This window comes from Pteronotus mesoamericanus, unplaced genomic scaffold, assembly GCF_021234165.1.
Source record: "Pteronotus mesoamericanus isolate MK-2021 breed Mesoamerican mustached bat unplaced genomic scaffold, CSHL_Meso_final contig_263, whole genome shotgun sequence".
Taxonomy (NCBI): Eukaryota; Metazoa; Chordata; class Mammalia; order Chiroptera; family Mormoopidae; genus Pteronotus; species Pteronotus mesoamericanus.
In genome coordinates, this window is record NW_026555112.1 from 8,605,001 (window position 1) to 8,627,025 (window position 22,025).

Below are 22,025 nucleotides of genomic sequence, written 5' to 3' on the forward strand. Positions count from 1 at the left end.
ATAAAAAAACAAAGATCTATTGCAGAGGAGAACAAAAGAAAAGAAAAGGAGCTATGAAGTGGAGCATCTCTTATACAGAAGAAATAGTAACACATTAGGGGGACTATGTATGTTTTCAGTGGAACCTTAATGGTTCCTTCTCAGTATAGTCTTCTTGTGTTAAGGTTCGAACTCTTACAGGGCTTTTCCTGTAAATTTTTATAGGAAAATTTACAGTATAAATTTTCCAAGGCTTTGTTATACTAATTTGCGAGGAACATTGCTATCAAGTTGTCTGAAGAAGGTAACGGCATAATGAATGACAGAATCAAACCACCAGAATTGGTATCTTGCCTCTGCCACTCACTGACTGTTGTGTCCTTGGGAAAGTTACTTAAACTTTCTGTGCCTCCGTTTCCCCAACCATAAAAAAGGGAAAACAGCATGAGGATATTATGGGAATTGAGACAATGAATGCAAATAGCTTAACAGCGTTTGAAGTTGGAAATATGGGAAAGTGCTCAATAAATTGTAGCTGTAACTTTATTATTATTGAATATTTAATTCTTCTGTAAGTAGACAGCACTACAGATATTTTAGCTCACAGGAAACAACAACATCTTAAAGTTTGTCTCCTGTGATATCAACTTGTCCCAGCATTTAAATACCACAGTGACGTAAGTGAAAAATAACCATGCACAAAGGAGGAAAGGGCCGCTTGGGCGTTAAAAGAGAGATAAAAGGAGGTTAAAATTTCTTGGGAAAATAATAAAACATATCACCAAAACACCCTTTTACAAACTCTACAAGAGAATAACGGACATGTTCTATAACTGGTGACATTTCTCTAGGACCATAGATATGATGGGTATCATAGATAAAGGAATAGCAAGAGAAGAAATATTTTAGATTTCAGAAGGCTTCTGATTCTACTGTATATGCCATAGTCATTAAAGTGGGATAATTTGATCCATACCCACTAAGCTTTATAGTTTCCAGTTCAAAAAAATTCAATCGATGCCTCAGTTTACTCTGCTCCTGACCCTTACAGTCTCAAGCCTAGGGCTCTCAATGCACTTGTTATCAGCCTATGAAAGGGAATAGAAAATAATATTCATTAATTATGAGCATCTAAAAGATAAACTCAAATGAAATCAACACGTAAGAGAAACATCTGACACGAGCAGAAGGAAAGAGGGAGCGTACAAATACGAGAAGAAGGCAAGGACGGCCCTGTGTCAGCGCAGCAAAAGTTAAGTCTTCTGGCGTCTGGCACAACCGAACTGGGAAACTGGTCTGTGGGGCAGCGACTGAGCAAGACATGATTCCAAACTTATGTACTTTCAGGCTTCAGAGTTTTGCCTGTGATGATGGTGACAACAAAAGTGATCACTACCGCTTACCACTGAGCACCTACTATGTGACAAGGATCATATTGAGCACTACACATGAATGAATTTGCTTAATTGTCGTAACAGTGGTATATAGGGTTGCCAAACATTAAATATAAAGATGAAGGGTTACCAGTTAAAATTTGAATTTCAAATAAACAACTAGCAGGGGTTTTTTTTCCCTCTTATAAGTGTGCCCCCTGTAGTATTTGGTAAATGCTCACACCAAAAAGTAATCAGAGCTTATCTGAAATTTAGCTGTGAGTTCTATACTTCACCTGCCATATCTAGCACTGTGAGACAGGTATTAATACACTCATTTTGCTGATGAGGAAACTGGGATTCAGAGCAATTAGGCCATTTGGTAAAGTCTGAATAGCTATTAGGTAGCATATCTGGGTTTAAAACATGTAATAACAAAGCCTCATTCATAACCAGTATAATGCACTGTCTCTATGATTATGCTCTTTGCTGTGTCCGGATGGCCATCCCCCATCCTCCTGTTCAAATCCTGCTTGAATTTCCAAGTCCAATTTGTAAACCACATACCTTCTGAATTCTTCTTAAATTTTCCACAAAAAGAATGTTTCCATAACTATTTATATCTCTGTTCTAGCCCTTAATACAGTTTGACTTCTATCCTAGCAGGTTAAGTACACATCCCTGCAGTGGACATTCTTCCTTGTCTAGCTCCCTTTTCTAACATCACCTCTATTTCCTTTTGGGGAAGTGTCTTCCCTCTACTGTGTGCAGCCTGAGTAAGAGGAGAAATCAAGGGGTCCTTCCCTCCTATTACAAAAGCTGAAGGAGATGTCTCTTTGTGCCCCATATTTTCCCTCATCACCCTCTACTCAACCAAGGGAAAGGTGCATGGCCAGTAGGATGTCTCTCTCAGGTCTTCACAGTTGGAGCCAAATAATGCAAAACTAAAAAAAACAGCTAAGGGTTCATTTCTTCTAGATAGTTAAATAGTTCTTTTCTTAGTTCCTATTATTTTTCCAAGGCTGGTTCTCCAGGCTTTCCTTTCATATCACTCTGACTTCAATTTCTCCTTTGCTTGGATTAAATAATTGGTTTCAGTTATTTATGATCAAACACTGACTGATCATCTCTTTGGACATGACTGTGAGCTCCTCAAGGACCATGTGTAATAGAGTTCTATACCATTTCGGCCCCAAAGAAGTATATTCCAAATAAATACTTGTTAGTACATGATAAGCACTCGGAAAAGTTTATGAACTCAAGGGAAATGAACTAAAATTATGGAGGGCGGATGGCACAGAGAGCTACAATGACTATCTCGTTCTTTCTTTTCATACTCAACAACCAGTGGGTGGGCTTTCAGAAAGCACTTTGGGAATTGGAATCATTAACTTTGTAGAAAGTAGATGGATGACTTAATAGGTCTCAATATGACTAAAATGTCCATGCTGCTTCTAAGATGTATGACTCACTACAAATAAGAAACTCAGTTTGAGAGCTCTTCTGTAATCTCTCAATAGAGCTATGATACATCAGCACAAGTACACTAAAAATACAAGGGTGAAACTGAAGTCCCATCTACCTTGCAAGATAATGAGTGTTAAATATGTATTCTTTCCCATTTTAATCAGTTTTATTGATTCATGCTTTCAATTTTTGTTCAGTTAAATGCAAGGCACATTAAATACATCCTCTTATTGCTGTAAAAATGCATGCAGCTCATTCCATATATAAAAAGTGAAAAATAATGGTGATAAAACACCAAGACAGTTATAAAAATGATGATCCAGCCTCACAATAGTATTTAACAATCCAAGCTGGAACAATAACCCAACATGGTACATAAAAGTGCCACATATAAAAACATGCAATGTGTATATCCACTTCAGTACTGGGCTTATACTTGATATTTTAAAAACACAGAGCCTTTTCCCTCCCTAGGCAGGGTTGACATAATGCAATCAAGGCAAGTTTTAGTGTCATTGACGTCAATATCACTACATTCATATGCCAAACATCTTTACAAATAGATTTAAAAAAAAAGAAAATAAGATTAATGACCATTCTTACAGTATGTTTAGCGAAAGTCAGAATGAAATTTTCATTGCACAAAAGAATAAGCTATATAATTTGAAAAAGACAAAACAAAGCCAGAACCTAAAGCATACATTAATAGTAGAAATCCTAAAGTTACACTCAGTATAAATTGATTGAAAGCAAGAACACCGCAAACAGCATGATGCATGTGAGGCGGGCAACCTTAGTTTAACGAATAACCCAGCATTATCACTACTGTTGTGACTGTGGTAGGGGCTATTTAATGGAGCGCCCAGCTCTCCACCACAGATGGGGGTTCCTTCACCTGAATCCCCTTGAAGGCTCTTGAAAGAATTCACTGAATGATAAAGATAATCTCTGCACACCCCCACCCCTACCCCAACAGAATCATCTACCTCCCATTTATATGAAAAGGAAAAAACTTATTTTGCACTTGGAGTAGGTTTTGAAGGGGTTTATCCCCCTATTTCTTGTCTCTGTTTCTGAAATCGGGTAAAGAAGCTGTACAGGTTTAATTAAGAACTTACAAAAAAAAAAAAGTGGGGATGTTTTATTCAGAGTAAAGATTTGGAACCAGCTCATCTCCAAGATGAGCCTCTGGGATTGGTGATAGAGCGTATGACGTAACATTAGCAGGTATTAAGCAAAAGCAGTTATGCTCAAAATAAGAAAAGGGCACTTTTCTTTGTCCTTAAAGGAACTTCACTCATAGCAAAGTGTGCACAGGACGGGGCCTGCGTCACAGGCACAGCCGCGCCCAGGCCAGTCGGGGTTTAAGACTGGTCCTTGTTGTAAGCGTTCAGTGAGGACACCAGGCACCCTTATCTTGCTCTAACCAGAAAAAGAGAAAGAGGGGGGAGAGAGAGAGAGAAAGAGAGAGAGAGAATAAATGCACAGTGTTGTGATGCATCATCTGTAATGTTTTAAAGGACAGCTCTTTATCTTTCAAGTGTCACTGGGTTCTAAACAGTGAGATGTGCTGTCTTGATAGAGAAACACTAAATTATAAAGCCACATGCTTCTATTGTTTAAAAAAATAAAATAGAAGCCAGTGTCAAAAAATCACACCTTGAAAGAAAAACTTCACCGTGGTATTGTGCCTGGGAGCACCACTTGCTCTGTTTTAGGTTTTGCTTTCCAAGTGGCAAGTTTAAAACATCCTTTAAAAATAAAATGAGTTGAGATGCTACCTTAAGTATTTCAGAGGGGAGGGTGGGAACTTGAGTGAGCGAATTTCCAGTGCTTATATTAAGACATGTAGGCTCATACCCTACTAGAATGAGCCATACAGATATTCATAAACAGAAACAACAGCACAAAAATTGCTTTATGTACCAGTTTAAAAAACTAGGACTTTAAACCTGTGCAATGAAAACCTGACATTAAATAAAGGGTTAGATTTCCTATTGAAAAACAAGTAGGTAGTTAACCTCACAAGAGGAAGCACAAAAAATAAACATTCAGATGGCTGGCAAAGCCACCAAAGTATTGCAAAAGCATACCAAAATGGCCCTTTCGGTTCAACACATTATTTTTTAAGTGCAATACAGATTGATTTTTGTTTGTGTTTCATGTCTCTAAGTGTGTGTATGTGTGTTGGGGTGGAGGGGGGGGGAGAGAGAGAGAGAGAGAGAGAGAGTTAGGTGTGGTTTTCTTTTTGGTTGATTGAGAACTTTTCCACTGAGTACGGAATGAGAGAGGCTTTAAGTAACTAAAAGAACCTTGAGTGCTGTGCCTTTTTAAAAATAATTATAAAGTTATCTAAGGACTATTTCTGTCCTTGTTACTGTTTACAAATACTGCCCCCCAAATGATGCAATCAACTAAGCAAAATAGGTTATGTTTGACAATATCACATGCTCCAAGGTTAGGATTTGGGGATTAAAAATTATGCTATCATACAAATATATGTGTATATACATATATACATATATAATATACATACATGTATCTATAGTTAGATATATAGATAAATATTTATGTATAATACACACAGGTTTTTAATTCTTAAATTTATTACTACTGCAAATATTTGAGAAATTTAGTCTCATCCCATTACATCCAACTTACCACTAGTTTCAAAGTAAAAGAAGCAAGGATCTTTCTGGCAACTATAATAGTCAAAGAAATACCAGCAGTCAGAGACTGAGGGAAGCGAATTGCTGAGATAGTTTATCACTGTTAACTCCCAGCAAATGTCAATGCTATCCTTATCTTACACCTGTGATTCTGAAAGCTTCCAGAGTTTTAGACGCTCCCAGATTTAGTTTTCTTCCCTCTCCAGTGGTTTTGTTTTTGTTTTTGTTTTTTCATTGCTTTTAGAAGAGAGGAAGTGGGGTGGGAGAGAAAAGGAAAGAGGGAGAAGGTGTAGGGAGAGGGAGGGAGTGGGGGAGGGAGAAACATCAGTTGGTTGCCAGCTGTATGCACCCAGACCAGGGATCGAACCTGCGACCCTTCAGTCTGTAGGACCATGCTCCAACCAACTGAGCCACACTGATCAGGTCATTTCCTCTCCAGTTTTGCCAGTCATATTGTAGATATAAAATTGTACAATTGCTTGGATGGAAAATGCAGACAAGCTGGAGGATGAAGGGGCTGAGAGGTCTCCAAAAACTATTAATTTAATAGGTCACTTCCAGCTCAATTTCTTTTAAGAACAAATATTATCTATGAGCTTAATGTCCAGAGCTCTGTGCATGTCACATAACTTTTCCAGCTTCTTTTTTCGATTTCAGCCAAAATAGTCTGCCTCTAGAATTGAATTAAAATAAATAAACAAATACACAAAAAGGGAGCCTGTCCAGTCTAACAGGTCACAAAATGGATACAATATTAAGTCAGGTGTATTAAAAATGAGAAAATAGATAAAAGACACTTTTTAGAAGCTAGTGTAATGGCAAATACAAATAAAGGGTATACAACAGTATCCTAAAACTTTGGAATGTTTCCCAGTGTTTAAAAAAAAAAAAAGGCAGCTATCCATATTCACTATTTGGGAATGTTGTATTTTGTAACTATTACATGATGATGTGTTGTTCCTAAATATGTACTTTTAAAAACAGGTTTCTAATTGTAATTTGCTTAATATAATTCTACTGAATTATAATTCCATGTTAAACAATTGGCTTTATACGTATTTTTAACCAATAGCCAGTGCAAATGGGGTACAACGATTTATAAAATGATGGATAGATAAATGTAGTGATGTGTTTTAAAGATGAGAGCAGTGACTAGAAATATGCTAAATTATCCCATACTGATGTTACACTGCTAGAAAATAGCTTAATGGCATTTCTTTAAATTATATTACATTAAGGTCAGCATAAGAGGTCAGTTAAAGTCTGACTGAACTCTGCCTGGGTCAGATGCAAACAGAATAGTCTATGCAATTCTAGGCACTGTACTTTCAAAGAGGCGTCCATGAAATAAGACTGTTTCTAAGATCAGAGTGGGTAGGGTGGTGAAGAGTCTGCAAATCATGTCACTGAAGGAAGCATTGGGGAAACTAGGAAATGTTTCAGTTGACAAATTGCTCAAGATGAGTTTTTGAACTACTAAAGGATCATCATTTGAAAGAAGGATTAAATTTACTCTGTGTAACTTCAGAAGACAAACCTGTATCCAATGGGTGGAATATATTCAATAAACAGTAAATAATCATTTAGTACTAACAACCTACTCTGAGTAATACATGGGGTTAGGGAAGATGGAGAATACAAAGATAAATTTAATATAGTTCCTGTCTTCCAGAACTGTAAAATCTAAAAACAAGTGGACTTTAATAAGGTTTCCAAGTCCTGTAGAAGATCAGTTCTGATCAGTGAGCTCTAAAAAGGATTTTTGGGAGAAAATGGAATTTGGATTACATTTTGAAAAATGAGAAGCAGAGATTTATTGGGGGAAGAGCCATTCCATAAAAGAGGGAGGAGCTTGAGCAATGACAGAGAAATGGAAAGCAAAAGCTTACTTGAGCAATAGTAAGGGGTGTGGCTGGTTCAAACAGAACCGGCAGGTTATGGAGTCAAAAAAAAAAAAAAAACCAGGAAAAAACAGGGGGAGGTTAAAATAAAGAGGGATCAGAAGGTTGCATTTTCTTCAGGACAGCTATAAAGATCTTTAAGCAGAGAAGGGATCATGTTAATCATCTCATTTGGAGGAGAACTTTGAGGAGGTCTGGAAAAATAATTAGAGAGCCATTGAAGGCTACTTGCCAAAACCTTCCATGGTGTCCTCTAGGATTCTCTTCCCATCCTCAGTCTTTTCCCTGGTTGTTCCCTTCACCTTCTCTAATAAAAGCCTGGTTCTTCCCAGAGGTCACTGCTTCCCTGTGGCTCTTTCATATGGAACTGTTTTCTCCTATAGCCCTGACACTAAGGGATCTGGAGAAGGTAGCTTCCTTGAATCTTATATTATTGAAGTATAATTAACATATTATTAGTTGCAGCTGTACATAATAATGATTTGCTGTTTGTATCTATTGAGAAATCATCACCACAATAAATCTACAATAGTTAGCATCTATCACCATACACAGTTGCAATTTTTTTCTTGTGATGAGAATTTAGAAGACTTCTTTGAGTCTTAATGCCACTTCAGACCATTTTTCCTCTCTCTTCCCTGAACACCTCCCCTCCCCTGCTCCACTTTAAATCTCAAGTTGTTCTACTGTATTGCCTCCCATCCTTTATCACTGCATTCACCTGCTGCCTCCCAGGTCAGGCTCCCTTATTTTTTGATGAGATTAACTCCTGGCTTATTATCACTCTCCCTAAAACTATTCAATTCTTGATAAATCCATTATCTACATAGATAATCCTTCCCAAACTGTGGCCTCTTAGTCCTGGGAATTCTTTCCTCCAGTGACCTTGCCCTTCATTCACCCTATTACAGTCCCTCATTTCATAACCGAACCTAGACTGGCTCATTACCAGTAACAGCGCCCCTCCACGAGATCAGTGTCATGCATCCCCTCTCTCATCACCACCTCGTATCTTTCCAGCTCCCCCTCCCATCACCCTGCCTCCACACCTTTTCAGCCCTTCCGGGACCTCTGACCAATCGAGCCTATCATCATTCCTCACCCCTTGGTGGCTTGACTTCCTTCTCTACAAAGCTTAAATCCCATATTCGATTGTTATAATCATTCCCTCTCATGTACTTTTGATTCCCAGGCTCTCCTAATTCTTCGGCAAACTCACACCCCTGACTAAATCCAACTCCCCATCTATTCTATGTCTTCATTCATGTGGCTAAACAGGGTTAAAGAAAAACACACAACCATGGAGACTAGCCCTACTTTAATCATGACCATAAATTTCAAATGGCCCTTGAATGTATGTGCTCTGTTCATCATACCATCGAGTCATCCCATCATTCTCTCTCCCCCCGCCCCTTTTCTCTGCCTCTCTCTTTGGCTCCATTCTCATTCTCAGCGATGACCTTGCTCCCCAGATTACAAATGAAATTGACACAGTGGGAAAAGAACTTAGATCCTCATATCATGCTGCCAACATCCACATATTCTACCTTCTCATCTGTTATCACAGAGAAAATATTCATGGTTGTATGGTGCATAGCTCTCATCTCTCGCACAAGCATCCACATCATGAATTCTCCCCTCTTTCGAACATCATGAATTATATGCTGGAATTTGCTATTTTGAAAAGAAATTCTCTCTTGACCTTACTTCTCCTCCAGCTGTTCCCCTATTTATTCACTATTCTTCACAGCAAAATGGCTAAAAAAGAAGTTGTCTATATTCAGGGTATCCATTCATATTCTTCCATTCTTTCTTCAATCTACTTTATTCAGGGTCTCATTGCTACCACTTCACCAAAGCTACTCTTATCAAAATCACCACTGATCTTCACTTTACTGAAATCAGTGGCCAACTCTTAGCCTTTGACCTACTTGACTTTCAGCAATTTTTAACCTAGGTAATCAGCCCTCTCTTCCTGATAAACTTTCTTAACTTCCAACACACATAATTTTCTGGTTTCTTTCTATCCTGGCCGGACACTCTTTCTTGGTCTTGTTTGCTGCTGATTCACATTCTTGCTTACCTTTACTATTGGAACGCCCCATATTTCAGCTCTTAATCCTCTCCCCTTCTCTTTCTTTCTTTATCTCTTTTCATCTCACTGTTTGGAAGACCATTTGTATGTCAACAACAGTCCATTCTATATCTCATTTCCAGACCAACCTCTCAAACTCCTGACAGGTTTATCCCACCACCCACATGATGTTGTCAGTTCTCAATACTATCGGGTTCATAATCAGACTTCTGATCTGGGCCCTACTTCTGCCTTAAAATCCACCAAATCTGCTTCCCCTGAAGCCTTCTCTACTGCATACTAATCCAATATACTCAGACCAAAAACCTTGGAGTCATCCTTAGGACTCCTTTCTCTCTTACCCCACATCCAATCCATTGGGAAATTCTGTTGGCCCATCTTTAAAATATTTCCAGAATCCAAATCCTCACCACTGTTCCTGCAACCCCACACCTCACCCTCGCCCTCTAGTGAAAGCTACCATCATCTCCTGACTAGGTTATACGGTGGCCTCCTATCTGACCTTTCTCCTTTCATCCTCTCTATCTATAGTCTATGCTCAAACAATAACCCCAATGTTAAAATACAAGTTAGAGCAAAAGATTCTTCTGCTCCAAACCCTGTAAGTGCTCCCATTTCACAAAGGGGTCAAAGTCTTTACAATGGCCCAGAAAACCCTGCTCAATTTGATCCTGCTCACTTCCCTCAGCTGATGTTTCCCCTTCACTTCAGATTCAGGGGTCTCTGTGCTATTTCTCAGACTTTCAGACTCATCTCTTCCTAGGGTTTGTCCACTGGCTAGCCCTTTGATGGAATGAACTTGCCCGCTTCCATGGCTCTTTCAGCTCCTCCTAATTTTTGATAACACATCTCATCCACAATGCGGCCTACCCTAACCCCCTTATTTAAAACTGCAATATGCAACCCTACCACCTGATTCCCCTACTTTTCCTTTTACCTGTAATACTTATTTTCTTCCTAAACACTGTAACTTATCTATTATGTTTTTGTATTGTCTGTCTCTTCCGGCTAGTATATGGACGGTCTCCTTGTTGTATCTGAAGTACTGGAAGAATGCCAGGCCAGGCAACCTTTATTAAATAAGTGCTCCATAAATATTTGTTAAAAGAAAGGCAGATAGAACAATTAGAAAACTGTTGTAATTTGTCAGTGATAACCCATTAATCTAGAAAAATCTGTTTACAAAGAAATCTATTGCAATAGTCTGAAAAAACAGCTAATGATGGTTCAGTTCAGTCCTACCCTACACATACTTATTGGAGATATAAATATAAATAACCCAGAATTCCCACCCTTCAAAACCTTATGGTGGAGAGATAGATAGGTAATTTAAAAAGGTTACAATATAATGGAGCAAAACCAGGGCATCCTGGAGAGAGCAGCATGAACCAAGGTTAGGAGACATGAAACAGCACAAGGTGTTTGAAGAGCTGAACGCAAGTTAGTCTGATCAGACGTCTGATTAATCTGATTAGTGGTCTATTTGATGTGCCAACTAGTCTAGACTATAGTCCCCAGTTACTCAATGAACACTAACCTACATATTACTGTGAAGGATTTTTGATTTGATTTAAGTCAATAATCAGCTGAAATTAAATAAAGCAGATTATCCTACACAATCTGGGCAGGACTGATTCAATCATTTCAAAGGCCTTAAATGCAGAGCTGAGGCCTCCCTGAAACAGAAGAAATCCCACCTACAGACAGTAGCACCACTGGCACCCATGAGTGCTAGTATGCCCTTTCGGATGGCCTGCTCTATGGATTTCAGATGCCTAGACAGACCTCACCTTCATGAGCCAATTCTCTGTAATTAATTTCTAGAATGAATCTTTTACTGGTTTAGATTTTCTGGTTGAACCCTGACTGATACAGCAAACTTTAAGGCAGAAGGTGGCAAAGAATTAGGGATGAGAAGCAATAAGGGTGAAATCATGAAGGACACTTGTTTTTAACATGCTAAGAGGTTTAAATTTTACTCTATAACCAGCAGGACAAGCAGGGTGAATGACATAATCAGGGTGGAGATGAACCGTTATGGATTTGGTATAAAGGATCTTCTGGGAGGGGAGGCGAGAAGGAGAGAGAGATGTTGAAGATTGGAAAACCAGAAAAGTAACATGTGAAAGAAATAAGAGAGGAACCAAGAAAGAAGACCGTGTGGAAGCCAGGGAAGCCATGTGGTTTTGGGAAGAAGTGGTGGTCCGTTCTGGTCTGGTTAGAAGAGTCTGACACCACGCTGTGACAAAAAAGTTCACTAAAGGCCTCAAGAACAGACGTGACGGAGTGGAGGAGCTAGAAACGAGGTAGTGTTGGATTGAAAACTGGCTGGGAAGAGACAGAGAAGAGGAAACAAGGGTAGATTATTCTGTGAGATGTCTGACTTAGAAGGAAGGGGGGAGTCAGCAGAAGAGATGGCAAATATAATAAGAGAAAGTAGCCAATGGCCATGATGAGAATGGGAGAGGCCTAAGCCTATTTCATGGACTAAAGGGAAAGAGCCAGCAGTAGGGAGGGGGAAGGGAAGAGAAGACAATGAGGGGACACACTCTCCCAAGCAAGGCTCAAGAGAAGCGGGGCAGCCAAGGCCACAGGTGAAGGCTGCCAGTGAAGGCTTAGTAGCCTCGTCTTCTAAAAACTGCAGGAAAGGGGAGGGGGGAGGGTGGGAGTAAACAGAGATATATTTGGAGATGAAGGGTAAGGAATCTGCAGTAATTCATGCCCAATGGCTCTGGGGTTTCTTGGTGAAGTTAGGAAATCAGGTTATTAACTGAGAGAGATAAAGAGAAAGAGATAAAGAGAGAGAGAGACAGAGAGACAGAGAGAGAACACAGCATGGCACGGCTAGAGATGGAGGCATGCTTTAGTTGGGGCCGGGTGGCCACCTGCCAGGACATTACACAGGAATCGGGATTGGGTGAGAGTTCCACTAAATGACTTCTGAATTCCCTCAAAATTCAATGTGTCTGTGAGTCAGATGGACATTAAAGTTGCCTTGTTCACTGATGTTTCCTCATCACCCAAAACAGTGCCTGGCACATAGCAGGCACTAAGTGAATTGGTTGAATGAATGAATGAATGATACTTAAATGAGCTTCTCATTCAAACAAGCAATTAAAACCATTTTGTTAGAATTACCTGCTTTGATATAGTCATTTTAACATTTTTTTTTACATGTTAAAATGCTTCCTATAGCCTCAAAACTTAATATGGTCCCCTACTCTTGGGAGGCAATATAGGCAAGTCAAACCAGGTATCTTGGACTTCAAAGTGGGCGTTTTCAGTTTGACGTTTTCCCTAGCCTATCCTACAGCAAATTTTCCAGAAAAAGGCCAAATACCTTTTGTTTTATCATACAATGAGCTTTTTTGAACCGAGCAAGTTTATTCACTTAGATTTGCATTTAGACTCTACCACTGCAGGAAGAATGTAGCCTTAACATTTCAGATACATCAAGCTTTCTCTCTCCTCTTATTAGTCTTGGTGACAATCCATGGACTAAGAGAAATAAGCATGACTCTCCAAAAAAGCAGGCTTAACTGGAATTATGACATAATTTGATGACAAAAATATAACACAGGCTGTTTTAGGTTGCTGCTAACCTGGGTCCCTGTTGAACTTTCCCCATGCGTTACCTGCGTGGAAGGCTTTGGTTTTCCCATTAGTGATTCCAGAAGAGCTTGCCTCCATTTTTATTGACCTTCTAATTGGTGGGAGTGAGGAATGCCTGACCACGGGCAGGCGACGGGACCCTGGGTGGCTTGCCACACTTCGCCGTTGATGGATTTGCAAACGCTTTTCAGCCCCATGAATAGATAAACTTAAACCTGGAAGGAGAAATAGCACCATTATATTGAAGAAGTCAGTTCAGAATCACTAAAATGTCAGGTTATTTTGGAGCATAAAATCCAGAGAGCAGAAGCAACTATGCTTCAAATTCTTAAATTTTGCTAGTGACGCTGCAAGCGTGATACCAACAGATTTCACACATCATTTACTGAACACTGCTTCATTCAGGAGTGGACAGCCTCAGAGAGCATGACAAGTTCAATAAACAGGAATCCAACGAAGTCAAATATTAAAATGCTTTCCAAAATCCTGGAAAATGTGTACATATTTAGCATGCTACTGTCAGGGGCTTTGAGGCTTAAGAACTGTTGCTAGAGTTGCTGGAATTTCAATAAAAATCAAAGAACTTGTCAAAGAGCAGGTATGAATAACCCATGGACATGGACAACAGCGTGGGGATTGACTGTGGGAGCGGGGGGTGGGCTGGGTGGAGGACGGCAAAGGGGGAAAAGTTGGGACAACTGTTAACAGAATAACAATAAACAATTTTATAAAATCAAAGAACTTTCTCCACAGGATTCATGTAGAGGCCAGAGTTGAAGACTAAACTCAGATTTACACCTCTGATAACCTTAGAATTATGTACACGTCTAGAGCTATTTTACCTGGAAAAAATTCAAACATATCAAAAGCAAAGATAATAGTATAGTGAACCCCATGACCTACTATCCATACTGAACTTATATCAAGATTTTTCCATAAAGGTGGGGACAAAAAAAAGATTTTTCCAATCTTTTTTTTTTTTTAATCTATATCACTTTGTTGTTGGTTTGCTTTTTAGGTACCAGAGTAGTCTGAAGCAAACCTCAGGCCTCATGCCAACCTCATCAAAAACAATATTAATTGCATCAGCTTACATCAATTATATATCAACCTACTGGATCCAACCTACTGTACTGATACATATGAAATATATCAAATTCTGAGTTAAAAATATACTTTAAAAAACATGCTGGCCAACACTGAAAGTTGCTGACATCATAATTCCTTACTCAAAAATTGATAGGTAAAGGGAAAGAAGCAAGCATTTAACCTGCCTTTCCTTTACCGACCTTATTTCAAGGTAACCAAATAGTTGACAAGAGAAAGTTCTTCACTTTAAAGAATTCCATGAAATAAATTACTAAGGGAAAAGATAGTCAGAAATCGCTTTAAAAGCTTCAGTGAAATATGAAAGGTGATCTGTTTGTCCAAAGCAGCACCGTGAGGAGAGCTGGAATGCAAAGCCATCAATGACTGAATCCAGATCTGGCCTTTTAAAAAGGCCAAGGAAAGGTGTTCGTTTTATTAACACCAACCACCGGGGGGACTGGGTCCAGAATCATGTCATTCGATAGGGGAGAGCTGAGCTTCATAAAATCACAGATTTTTTTTTAATTAAAAGGAGACTGTTTTGAAACTTACAGGTAGAAATTTAAAGTTAGAAGTTACTTGAGTGGTTAGCTAATTAACCTGGCGCCTTATACAGATGAGGTAACTGAGCCTACGGGGTAAAATTGCCAATTTACATATTACCAGTACTGGAAGGCCATAGTGAGATGTCTACTAAAAACTCAGTCATGAGGTAAATAAAAGGCCTGCTCAGAGGTAAACTGCAAATCAGTAATCTTGGGTCAAGTGAGAAGTGTGAAGAGTTGCCTTTAATTTCCTCAAGGTGAGGGGGAGGAAGATATGACCTGGGCCAATGTGTGAATTCTAACAAATTTTAAGGACTCGAATCAGAATGAGGTTTGGTCAGCTAAGGAAGCATAAAACCAACCAACAAACAAAATCAGTTTAACAGAGACAAACAGGGCAGCACCCACTGAAGCAACAGCCTCCAAGTTCGAGATTTCCAAACGCACAGCCAGACGGTCCTGACACACACTTTTGCCCTCCTTTATTCACCTAAGTGCCCTCGCTCTGACAGTGCTCACCAGATTAGGATATTGGGATGTGGCTTCCCGGGCAGGGAGAGAGTGATGCAGACAGGGCTCTCAGTGTGGGCTAGCAAACTGGCATCCTGCGTTTCTACATGTCTACTTCTTGTGACCTGCTTAGTATGAGTTTGCCCCCAAGATCTGGTTTCTAAGCCCACGCGCTGTGAGCCTGAGCCTTGGTCTTGGGAGATTCACCCAGGTAAGGCCTGTCATGCTTTGGGACCCCCTTTGGAGACAGCCCAGCAGACTCCTCTTGGCAACGCATGTCCTGCTCTGGTGCTGAGGTGCCCGGGCAAGTGTGTCATTAAACTCCTGGTGTCTCTCTCTCTACGGGCAGGACCAACACCACCCAGCATCAGCCTGGTATTCTTCCACTCCTCTGTGCTCCCTACCGCTATTGTATGCTCCGCATTGCCAAAGAAGTACCAAATGAATGTCTGCAGACCCATCAGGATTCCAAAAGAAGGCAGACAGGTTTTCAGGTGACAGATGAAGGGGCTGGGAGAGATGTTTTATAAGTCCGCATCGGATAGCACATGCAGTCTCGGTCTGCGAATATGAAATAGACTGCTCTGCCCAAAACACTTCTTCTTGTCCCTTTTGCAAAGAATTATTGGGCTGAAGGGACAGGACTGTGAGTCAGTGTGGCACTTCTGGCTCTTATATAGCTCCTTTCAAGGAAATACGAAACGACAAATGAGAATAAAAATTACACAGTGAAAATAAATGGTGTAGGTACTGGAAATTGTTGAATTCCATGTTTAAAAACATATAATAATGGAGATCATGGGGAAGAGAATTCTTGAGTATTACCAGAAAAGGATGAATATGAGGAAAAAGGGTATATTACAGGAGAACTGGGGAGGAACCCCTGCCACCTGAGCAAATCCATTCAGGTCCTTCAGGAAATAGGAGTTCTCAGAGGTAGAGAGGAAGGGCCTGGCCCATCAGAGCTCTGCTCATACGATGGCCAAGTCCCTGGAGGGGAGAGAGATATAAGCAAACAGTACACAAGACAGAAAATACACTTCAAACTTATGAAAACATTAACATTTATAGAAGATTCAGCAGTCACATCTTCAGAGATGAATTGTCAGCCAATAAATTACATCATCCAATTTGTTCTTAAGTACATTAAAAAATGTTGACACTGATTCTCCATTAAATGCCAGGCATTGTGCTTAGATATTGATCGTTATCCCATTAAATGTCTCATCACAACCCTAAAGAACAGAGAACTGGTATCTACATTTTACGGATGGGAAACCTGAGGCTTAAAAGATAAAATTACTGGTCCAAGGTCACACAAGTGATTAACTGGAATCGTAATCCAGCTCTTTTCCATTATACCATGTAGCCTAATGAATTAAATGGCAGACCACAGGCTAATTGTTTTGGGTCTGTAGTGGTTCTGAATAGTTTAACAAAGTAGGGTCGGAAGGGACATAATCCACCAAGGTGGGTTTGGAAGGTACATTATACCAGCAGTCCTTTGACCCAAACTCGTCTAGAGCTCTTGTTCCCACTCCCCGCCCTATATTTTGAATCATGCTGAAATGTCCTCCAGATTCTTGACCGGCTGGCAAACTCCCTAGTCAGTGAGAACCAACTGAAACCTTGACCTAGAAGTCCTTCTAGGTCTTCTGGCCCACAGCCAACACGCACTTAACTGCCAGTTAACCCTTGTCATACAACACCCTTGTCCAACCATTCACCTGCCAACACACAGATGTCCCATTTCTCCAAGTTCCCCAAGTGTCCCCAACGGCAAGCATCATGCTGTGTACTTCTCTGATTCCTTCCTTGGCTCTGAGCAAAGTACACTGCACACAGAGGTGAAGGATGACAGTCCCCCTTCTGCCCCTTCTCCGCCTGCATGTGGCATTCTGCATGGTACAGACTCCTTGGGCACAGATAGATGGACCACAGGGTCAAGAGCCAGTCAAGGAAATGACATTGAGCATGTTTACCTGCAGAGCAAAAATTTAACTCAGTGCTTCCTGTTTCACTGCACCCTCGTCGCCTTCCCTGGGTTCCCTGAGGCCTGACTTGGCCGGGGTCCTCAGCAACGGCAGGCAACTTCCCCCCAGCTCAGCTGAGAATATGAAGCCCAGGTGATGCAAAGTTTCTCATCTTCCCTTCTTTCTACCTCAAAATATTTTTTAAAAAATACCTTTTGTTCTTGAAACCTATTATCTACCTCATGTGATAAAAAGACCTAAAGTCAGATCCTGGAGAAGCACACACCTTCAGGGAGGAGAAGAGGGAAGTACAGTGTGCGGTTAAGTTGTGGGTGTTGCAGCTGGAGTTTCTGGGTTTAACTCCAGTATAAGTGATTCATTCTTGATGGGTTTCAGTTTTATCACCTGTAAAAGAATGATCACAGTTTATAGTTCATTGAGCTGTAGGAATGAATGAATACCTGTAATGTTCTTAGGGCAGCCCCTGGAATTCAGCAGTTGCTTAGGAGACAAGTTAGCTGTCGGCATTAGCTTCTAACATATCCATGGCCTCCCCTTACTCTTCATTGCCATAGCCCTTAAGCCCTAGACTTTATACCATTACTTCTGCTCATCGGTTTTAAAACTCTTTTTCTCTCATTCCCGAAGAGGGGGTATTAGTTTCCTATGGCTGCTGTACTAAACTACACAACTATGGTGGCCTGAAACAACAAAAGAACTATTATATCACAGTTTGGGGGCTAGAAGTCTGAAATCAAGGTGTTGAGAGGCCCGTGTTCCCTCTAGAAGCTCAGGGGACAAAGTCGGTCCCTTGCCTCTTGCAGCGTCTCTTGGTGTTGGCATCCCATGGTGTTCTTTGCCTGTGACTACATACATCACGGCCATCGCTGTCCCCATAGTCACATCACCTCCGCCCTGTGTCTGTGTGTAATCTCCCTCTGCCGCTCTCTTATAAGGACCCTAGTGATGGCATTTAGAGCCCACCTGAACAATACATCTCAAAACCCTTAACTTAATCCCATCTGCAAACTCTTTCCAAATAAGGTCACATTCTCGAGTTCTGGGGATTAGGACCTGGGCATGTATTCGGGAACCACAGTCAGCCTCCGACGGTGGGCATTTCCCAAAGTCTGACCTTGGCCTTCCCTTTCTGAACATGCAAGTGATTGATCCGTGTCTCCATCTGTCCTCTTTCAGAGGTCAGCTCCCAAAGGCACTCCGGCTTTGCTCTGTCTCCTAAATTTCAAGCCCACCTTTCCTACTTGGTCTGAGTTTCCTCCTGAGAAATTCAGTGAAGCCCCGGAAACACAATAAATGTTTAATATTCTGATAACAGAAAACAAAGCTTGTATTTCTTGTAAGCTGCTCATATATTTTCTGTATGCCTCAGAAATTCTATCTGAAATGTTAGCATTTTCCTCAATAGAATAAAATCCTTCCGTGCTCCTTCCTTCTGGCCGGCTTCCAAGGTGACTAGTGCTGGCTGCGTGGCGCGGTAGAAGCGTGCCTGTAAAAGTGATCTGCTTTCATCTAAATGTCATGTCTGTGATTCAGAAGAGCTCTGTGCCACAGGAACATTTGTCGTTCTGTCACTGTTTTACAACTAGCAGCGATAGCGTCTATGTGTTGCTTCGCTCTCCTTGTCATTTCTTAAGTTATTTTTCAAATCGCTGAAGCACTATGTTTTGATTGTCGTCACCATGAGCCAAGCATAAGACTCACCTATTCCTAATTAAGAAAAAAGTCATCTGTGCAATGGAGTATTTATTTCTAGTTTTCTTTTTTTGTCAGCTTGAACTACAAAGTGGAGGACAAATTTGGCACTTTTTCTTGTTCGAACATTAAGAGAATGGAGGTGAAAATTCTCCTGGCTCCTCTCTGGTCTGGATTTACTTTCCCAATTTTTCTGGAGCTTTTCTAACATCCTCGTTACTTGGTTCAAAAAACATTTCCTATAATAGGTTGACAGCTTCCCATATCCTAGAGAGAAACAAAGACTGAAACCCATGGAAATGCACACAGCAAGGGCGCACCTTGTCGTTAGCTTGGGTGCGTTCCCATTACAGGGGGCAGGACTGGTGCCTTCTCCATCACAGGTGTGCAGGGCGACCCAGGACAAACAGACCCTGAGGAGCACCGGGTCTCAGAAAAGGTGGGTCACAGCCTGGGTGCAGCCAGACGCTGAGATGAGACCCGCAGAGCACCTTCCGGAGGCCTGAAGCCAGAGCGCTGCTTGGTTGCAGCAGGCCTGGAGAGAGCTGCTGCCGCCCCCCGCCTCCTGCCCGCCATCACAGCAGGTCCTGGGCTGCGCAGGGTCTCCTTCTGTTCGGTCTTCTGCACTGTGTACATTACACCAGTCTGGCAACACCAGCACGCGTTACACTAATCTGGCGACACCAGCACATCAAAACCAGGAAGAACTTCCTGCCAAGTCGCTGTTATTTGTAATTTTGTGACAGTTGTCTGTCTAAAGCCACATAGGCAGCCAAGCACTTTGAAGAGAGATCAAAACTGCTAAGCACTAAATAGATATCGTATTACCCAGATTTTACTTTGGGCTCAGTGTCTGTCTAAAGAATTTACAGAATCAGAAAGCCTAAGAGCCTATAAGAATGTTTAACGTTGAATTCAATATAAAGTACTGGAGATAAACTTCCAGGATTTCTCAAGATTCTTTATAGCCTTTTTATAACTTCTTTCTCTCCCACAACTAGGGCTGATTTAGAGTCTCTTTTTTTCCCCTGCTACAGAATTCTAACAGAAGGACTTCACTTCAGGAAACCAGAGTGACAGACTGGATTACTGTCCCCAGTTTGTCCTACCTTCTCTCCACCATGTGACCCATCAATACTTCCCAGCAAAGAGTGAAAATATATTCCCTGCTCCACTGATTTTAGAGTTGATCATCAGGACTTGTTTTAGCCAAGGGGATATTAGTGGATGAAAGTGGAGACGTGAAATGTGCTTGCATAGGTTTGGCTTGGTCTCTAATGTTTCTGCCATCACCATGAAAAAGCACATGTCCCAAGCAGCCATAGGCCCAAAACGGGACACAGAGAAGAGCCCCCAACATGACCTGGGGCCCTGAGCCACGCCCTACTTGTCCCAGCCCAGATCGCTGAAACACTAACTACACAAAGAGCCCTGAACAGGAAAGGCAGAGGTTTCAGGATGTGACCCACTGAGATCTGGGGTTGCTGGTACCCAGCAGAGAACTGACAAACGGAGCCCCCATAACGGCCTTCATAAGGTGGAATGAAACGGCACTAGTGGTTACAGTTTAGCTGTAAGTGGTAAGTTCACAAATAAAACACCCTTCTTCTTGCCTGAAATGTTCTCCTGCAGACCCCCAATTCAACACATTCTTCTAGAATCAGCTTATTCATTGTCCTTCGGAAGAAATCCCATTACCCTCGAACTCCTATCCAGCCTCTGACCCCCACTACCCTATGCTGACATGTCCCTTCCCTGTACTCAGTTAGCACTTGGTATATACTTATATCAAAGATGTCTACGTGCACTGTCATTGTCTGCACATCTCTCCCCTGAACTAGGGACTGGACTGAGTTTGTGTCTCATCAAATGCCTGAAAAAATGCATGGCTCACAGTTGGTGTTAATGTAAATGCTTTCAGAAAGGAACAGAGGGAGAGAGACAAGTGGGGAACATAGCGGGGGGAACGGGACATCCACTAACCTCCTCATACCCTCTCAAACGTTCTCCTCTGTTTACGCTGATTTTGTTTGGAGAATGCGCAGTCACTGGAGGGGCTCCAAAGCGGGTAGGCATGGTGGCAGGCGGGGCAAGGGGGCCTTAAAAAGCTGAGCTGGTTCCACTCTCCCTCGCCTGTTCCCCCCAGCCCATCAGTTAATATCCTCTCTGAAAATTACCCATGCGAGACTTTTTCCTTCATAAGGTGTGATTTTAAACTCTTTAGAAATGATGCTGCTCACTGTGGGTGAGGATATGACAAGACAGGCTCTCAGATGTGGCTGTCTCACCATTTGTAATTAGGCAATTTGATAAAACTTTTACAAGTTCATGCCTAAAGAACGTGTCTCTCTACAGATATTTAACACATTTCAAACTGCAACTCAATGTTACTCTGTACCTTAAAAATAAGACTATATGCTTGGACCCAAAATTCCATTCCTAGGAAGCTACCCCAAGAAAATGATCAGACGTATCATGACTTACATACAAAGATGTTTTCCATTCAGAATTTTCTGTAACATAGGGAGGCAGTGGAAAGATGGACTTCCCTGCTGAATGGAGACTGGCACACATTCCAGCTCCATGTCGTGGTGACTGTGAAACTTTTGGTGAGTCATGGACGCCTGAGGAGTAATATGCCTCAATTTCTTCCATTGTAAACGGGAGTTTAAATTAATACCTTAAAGATCCGTGATAAGGACTAAACAGTGTACATGTTCACATAGCAAGGCACCCGCCATGTGATAAGCACACAAAAATGGAACTTAGTATCATAGTTATAATTAATAATACTAACATTATAACTATAATCTGATTATGAGCAGCGATGTTGAAAATTACCTGTTAAAGGTAATTTTAAAGGGAATAGTTAAATAAATTACAGTCCACTCATATGTCAGAATGCTATATAGTGAATATGTTGGTGAAAATGGATTTTAAAATAGGAAAATGCTCGCATTCACTTATTCTTCCTTTTTGCTGATTAGCTGCCTTTGTCATTTGAACAGTGATTTAGGAAGACATAGAAACCGTTGAATGCTGGAGTTGAAAGGGACGGATTTACAGGGCTTTCATTCCCCACTTAGGCTCCTTTCCATT

General features: G+C 41.0%; 1 protein-coding gene across 1 annotated transcript in view; it reads right to left on the minus strand.

The window, feature by feature from the left end:
• The window catches only part of ANO4 (anoctamin 4), a 323,866-nt gene that overhangs the window by 168,568 nt on the left and 133,273 nt on the right, over nt 1–22,025 (minus strand). The window contains exon 3 of the mRNA XM_054574503.1: nt 13,120–13,311. Within this exon, the coding sequence (XP_054430478.1) occupies nt 13,120–13,311 (192 nt within the window). The remainder of the gene's footprint in view (nt 1–13,119; nt 13,312–22,025) is intronic.